Below are 6,000 nucleotides of genomic sequence, written 5' to 3'. Positions count from 1 at the left end.
ATGTTTTTTAGGTGTTGCTCCATTACTAGTTTGTAACTATATGAGTGGCACCTAACCAAATTCTATTAATTTACCATCAGCATTTGTAAATTTTTATTGATATGGGTAAATAAAAAAAAGATATCAAAGTTGCAGCTGGACTACTACAAACCTGCACAGGACACGGTGCAGGAGCTGAAGCTGCAATACATGCCAAACTAGAGAAATTTTATCTAAAAGATACAGATAGGGTTTTACTGATTGATGCCAAAAACGCGTTGAACTGCTCCATCGCACTACATAATATACAGACAATTTGTCCAATTTTAGCCATGTAAAGCTTGAGCAACCGTGACGCAGTGGTAGCGCACTTGCCTCAAAAACAAAGGATTCGTGGTTCAAACCCCACCTCTGGGCAAGTTTTGCGACATTGGTTAGGAAGGAGTCGCGATCTTCCAATTAAATGCTCATTCGCGGTGCTCTGTGGTTAGACCGTAAGGACACTACTTGGGGCATCTAAATAAATAAAAAAATGTATTTAGTTGATACTTACCGTAAACAGGCAAAACTATTCATCTTCGGGGAAGAAACTATTTTTTCGAGAAGAGGAACCACACAAGAAAACCCCTTTGCTATGCCATGGTACTCTCTATGCACTATGGCAATCATAAACGCATTGAAACTAGTAGAGCCTGAAGTAAAACAGGTATGGTTAACCGACAACGCCACTGCTGCAGGAAAACTCCAGTCTTTAAGCAAGTGGTATAAATGTCTCGAGGAAGTTGGAGCTTTGCATAGGTATTATGTAAATCAGTCAAAATGCTGGTTAATTGTAAAATTAGATAATCAAGCTGAAAAAGCTAAACTTATATTTGAAAACTCTATAAATATAACTATCAAGGGAAAAAGGCATTTAGGAGCCGCTCTTGGTTCAGAAGCATATAAAAATGCGTATTGTGAGAATTTAGTAAATATAGGTCTAACAAACTTAACAATCTCTACGAAATTACTTATACACAACCACAAGCTGCTCATGTAGCTTTTGTTGAAGGATATAAATTAAACTCACATACTTCTAACGCACAATTAAAGCCTTCGAAGAATTCGTAACACCAGTTAAAAAATTATTATCAGAAAAGTTTTTACCTGTGTTGTTTGGTACTGAGTGCTCCATAATCAAGGAGAACAGGGAGTTATTGGCGCTAAATCCATAAGAGGGAGGGCTTGCAATCTGTAATTCAATAACTGAAGCCAAGGAGCAACATACTGCCTCCAAGAAAATAATAGGTTGCACGTAGAATACATACTTAAACAGTTAAAATTTATGGCAGAAAAATATGATTATGGTTAAACGGTTTCAGAAATAAACGAAAAATTAAAACAAAAAGAAAAAACGAGGAAGTTAAAGTAATAAATGCAAAGCTTCTAGAAAATTTTTAACTACCTGTGACAAAGGCGCCAGCAGGTGATTAAACACTTTACCAATTAAAGAGCAAAATCTAGATTCGAATAAGTAAGAGTTTAGAAACGCACGTAGATTGAGATACAATGTGCCACTAGCTAATGTGCCATACTACTGTGCTTGTGGAGAAACATTTGACAAGCTACACGCAATGTGATGAAAAAAAGGTGGCTTTGTGTGCAACAGACATGATAATATAAGAGACTTTTTAACTGTTTGACTAACTAAAGTTTGTACTGATGTTCGAGCGGAGCCGCTTTTAATTCCGTAGACAAATGAAAAATTTTATCTAAAAACTGCCAATGCAAGCGACGAAGCTATACTGGGTATATTAAAAAAAAAGGTTAGGAGGAAGGGAGAAACTGCATTCGTCTATGTTAGAGCAACGCACGTAAATTCCAAAAAAAAATAATCAAAACGTACACAAAATAAAACGTCATTTTTGGAAACGAAAGGGTCTAAACGCTATATTCTTCTTCGGATCTCTCCTTTAGTACGCTAAGCAGGAGAAAAGAAAGTGAAATTTCCCATAAAAAGAAATAGTGGTCTCCAACTATTTGAAGCAACTTTTACCCCGTTATCCCTGTTAAGCAGTACCGGGTATTGTTTAACCTCCTGAGATGTTTGCGCATATCTAATTTCAAGCGATTCCTATTTTTTTCTTCCATGATAGTTGTTGTTTATAGATAAAGTTTTAGGGTGCAGCCAGTCGAATATCCCATGGCATTCTTTGCAATGCTCAGTTGCTCTAGAAGCATGCTAATTGCCACTCATGCTCTTAGTTTGGTGTTCTATGTTTCTTTTCAAAATTCTCTTTTTTGTTTCCCCAATATAAATTTCCCCACCCGAACACGTCAGCTTGTACACCTCAAGGTTGCTGTTTGGCATTAAACTAGGTTTGTTGTTACAGAGAATTGTTTTTAAATTAGGTGGTGTTGTAAAAATAACTTTTTATTTTTACAACACCACCTAATTTAAAAACATTATATGTTTTTAATACTTTTCGTCGTTTCGGTCCTGGTGTTGGTAGATTTGAACTTATAAAAAGACATGCTAGTTTAGATCATAAATAGAACCCTTTATAATTAGAAATAACTTGATAATATTAACAATATTATCAAGTTTATTAAGTAATATTTCTAATTATCACTATAGTGCTAACTATAAATATTTTACATTAATATAATAACGAATCATTATTTACAAAGGTTTAAATACTTTAGTTTAAAGGAGTATTAGTTTGCAAGTGCAATCGAAAGTCAGAAAAGAATTTAATTTAAACTCAATCATAAGGAAATGACGGTGCAAAATAAATTTCTTAACAAAACAATTAAATTTCAAACAAAAATACGCAACTGTAAATAACAATTTAAAAAAGTTTATGTTGCGTAATTGTAACTGTACCACCATATCATATTTTGTTAACAAGTAAGATTTAAAAAAATGTAAGATTGAAAAAAAAGTGCATAGTTTTTAAGAAATACGCAAGATTGGTATAAATTTTGTCAAAGTTTTGAATATTTTAAAGCATTCGTTTCAGAATGTAAAACAGCAAAAATTCTAGCAGCTTTTTACATATCAAATCGTAAAATCTCTTTACATATCAACAGTAAAAGTAATTGCATGTCAGTTTGAATTGATATCTATATGACGCACTACAATTCTATTTTGCAATTAGTTAAATTTTAAATTCATAAATTATTAACTAAAATTGGAAATGTTGTCTAATACTGATTTAAGAAGCGCAGTTTATTAGATCTATGGTGTGCTTGTGTCACTGTGTTTACGTTTGTGTAGCAAAACACTAATCATCAGTTTATTTTTTAAAATTTTTAATATATTTAAACGTACCGCAAAGAACTCTTAAATCCGGACATTTCTAAGCAAAGATGATTGCTGAGAAATTTAATAGTTTTGAATCTGGAATAAATGATTCAGAAGTTATTAAAAAAAATATTGCAGTAATCAGCACAACGAAAGACCGAAACCAAAAAAATTTCAAACCTATGTTAGAACAAAATCATGGTAAAAAAAGCAAGTTACACGAAAACAAGCGTCTTAAGCAAATCGATGCTCGTGTTAAACATAATGTTTTTTTAGTTTCAAAATGGCTGAACTCACCACAAGAACAAACGAAATGTGCAGATTGTTCGTTGTTTATTTTTGGTCCAAAAAATAAATTTCGTTTACTTGCTATAAAGATCACAGAGGCAAAATATCTTTTCATTTTTTAAAAATATATATTTTTTTAAAGTGTGTATATATGTTCTTGTTTAATAATACATTAACAAAAAAATAATATATAGATACAGAGCACACAGTCATTTTTAGCTCGCTAAAAACATTTACAAACCTTCAGTATCTGAAATATATCAAAACCTTATCAAGGCCATAAGCATGTTCTTAGCTTGTTGACAGATTGTGAAGCAACCAAACGCCTGGCACCGGTTTGAAATTAGAAAAACGTGAAATATATATGTTAAAAAATTATTTAAAGTATAAATATTTCCTATTTGATATTTTTAAATTTTCGTTTATTTTTGTTCAAATATAGTTTGTTGATAATTTTTACTATAATTTTCTTATCTTATACGTTGTATGAATATTTCATACTACTCACCATCATAATTACGTGTGTGATTATGGCCTTGGATGTTCCTATGCCTTATAAAAGCAAATCAAAAATGAACAAATTTTCAGTAAGTTATTTAATTTAATTTCCTGTTTTTGTACATAAATTTTTTTTTTAGAGTAGTTGGTAAAAACATGTCTTTATCTAAAGTTCCGACCAGCACAACGTATAGTTTAGTTGGTCCAACGTATTTGTTATTTTAATTGGAAGCATTACTGTATATATATAAGCATATCTTTAGATAGTTGCAATACGAGTATGATTTTATACAATTTTATACAATTTCGCCAACTAACAATGTAATGTGGTTGGCCAAACTGCATATTAAATGTCATTGCGCCAATGTTGCGCCAACTATTTTCAGCTTTAGTGCCGACAGCTAAAATAGTAGAATTTAATAAAATGTAAAAATAAACTTTTAAAAGTTTAAAAAGATTTCCAAGAATATTAAACTACGTATCTGAAAATTTGAATCTTCTTGTTAGATCTTTATGTTCTGACGAGAAAAATGTTTTGAACATTTCAAATGTTTGAACGTTTTTGAACATTTAAAATAATAATAAAGTAAAAAGTAAGAAAAAAACATGCAAAATATTTTAAGTATAAATTAAAAAAAAAAAGTATAAATATAAGTATAAATTGATACAAGGGTAAAAACATTTATAATAAGAATAATAATAAGTCATAAAAAAAAAAATTATAAGTTTCACTTCATTAAGTAAATAATTAGTTATTTAATTACAAAATATATACTTGCATGTTCCGAACGAATATAACCAATAATAAATAAATAATTTTATAAACAGTTATTATTGTATTGATCTAAAAATAAATAAAATTAATATATAAATAGTTGCTAAAAACGGCTAATGTCATCGGGTCCTCAAACGTTAAACCCTTAGTTTAATATTTGAGGAGCAACACGCGCAACAACACGCGCAACAAAACGCGCCAAGTCACAAAAGTAAAAGTTTTAAGTTCTAATTCCATATTCTATTCTGTTCCGTATTTTATATACTGAAAATCATCATCTATTTAAATTTAGTTCAATTGAAAGTAAACAAAATAAACAAAATTTATATATTTAAATGGTTGCTAAAAACGGGCCCCCTGAATTTACAAGTAATCTTTAGTTAAGAATATTTACTATTATATTATAATCTTATAAAAAAAAAATGGTATTTTAAATTTATTTTTAAAAAAGATGAAAAGTGATAGATAGATAAATAATTTCAATTCACTAAAAACAAAAGTGCCCCAATTAGATATACAAAAATTAAATAAATTTTGTTTGACAAAAAGATTCATTTAAGAAATTCACTTTAATATTTCATAAAGTGTTACTAGGTTTTAAGTGTTGCTTGGTTTTAGAGTAAAAAGATATTTTAAGATAGCTAAGGAAAGTTTTTTTTTTCTTATGAACAGAAAGAAAGTTAAAAAATTATTTTTTTTATCAATTCTAATCATCTGTGGTTAAATACCGGAACATAATTCATGCCGGAACATACTTTTTGTTTTCCCATAATTTCTTTCATAAAGTGCCAAATGCATTAAGTGTAATTTTAAAATTACTAAATAACTGATTATAATAACTTTTTTTAAGGTTTTGAAAAAATAGGTATCAGTAGTTCTTATATATTTTATTTTAAAAACAATTTTAATATCTAAATTTAGCGAGTATTACAATAATTTCTAGAGAAATTATTACAACACTTTTAACGAAATAGAATCTTCTTGATTGAAAAAATTTAACAGTGAGTATTTGGGAATTGATATTGGCAAATTTAAAAAAGTTTCTAAATAAAATGCAATTGGTTGCTTTAATAATTTGTTTTGAATGAAACTTTTTATTGCTTTTTTGTCGCTCACTTTCCAAAATAGGTTTACACTCACGGCGTCTACCCTTAATAATTTAGTCAATAAATAC

General features: G+C 29.4%; 1 protein-coding gene across 3 annotated transcripts in view; it reads left to right on the top strand.

Moving 5' to 3' along the window:
- The first annotated feature begins 2,794 nt into the window (after positions 1–2,794).
- Positions 2,795–6,000, top strand: part of LOC136077124 (voltage-dependent R-type calcium channel subunit alpha-1E-like) — a 196,415-nt gene continuing 193,209 nt past the window's right edge. For 2 of the 3 annotated variants that reach the window (XM_065791766.1, XM_065791764.1), the window contains exons 1-2: positions 2,808–3,656; positions 4,035–4,140. In XM_065791766.1, coding sequence (XP_065647838.1) covers positions 3,331–3,656; positions 4,035–4,140 — 432 coding nt within the window. In that variant the 5' untranslated portion in view covers positions 2,808–3,330. Of the gene's footprint in view, positions 3,657–4,034; positions 4,141–6,000 lie in introns of all 3 variants that reach the window. The other variant, XM_065791765.1, reaches the window with a different exon arrangement.

The sequence above is a fragment of the Hydra vulgaris genome, chromosome 02 (genome assembly GCF_038396675.1).
Source record: "Hydra vulgaris chromosome 02, alternate assembly HydraT2T_AEP".
In the NCBI taxonomy this organism is placed as follows: domain Eukaryota; kingdom Metazoa; phylum Cnidaria; class Hydrozoa; order Anthoathecata; family Hydridae; genus Hydra; species Hydra vulgaris.
This window is presented reverse-complemented; position numbering and strand designations above follow the sequence as displayed.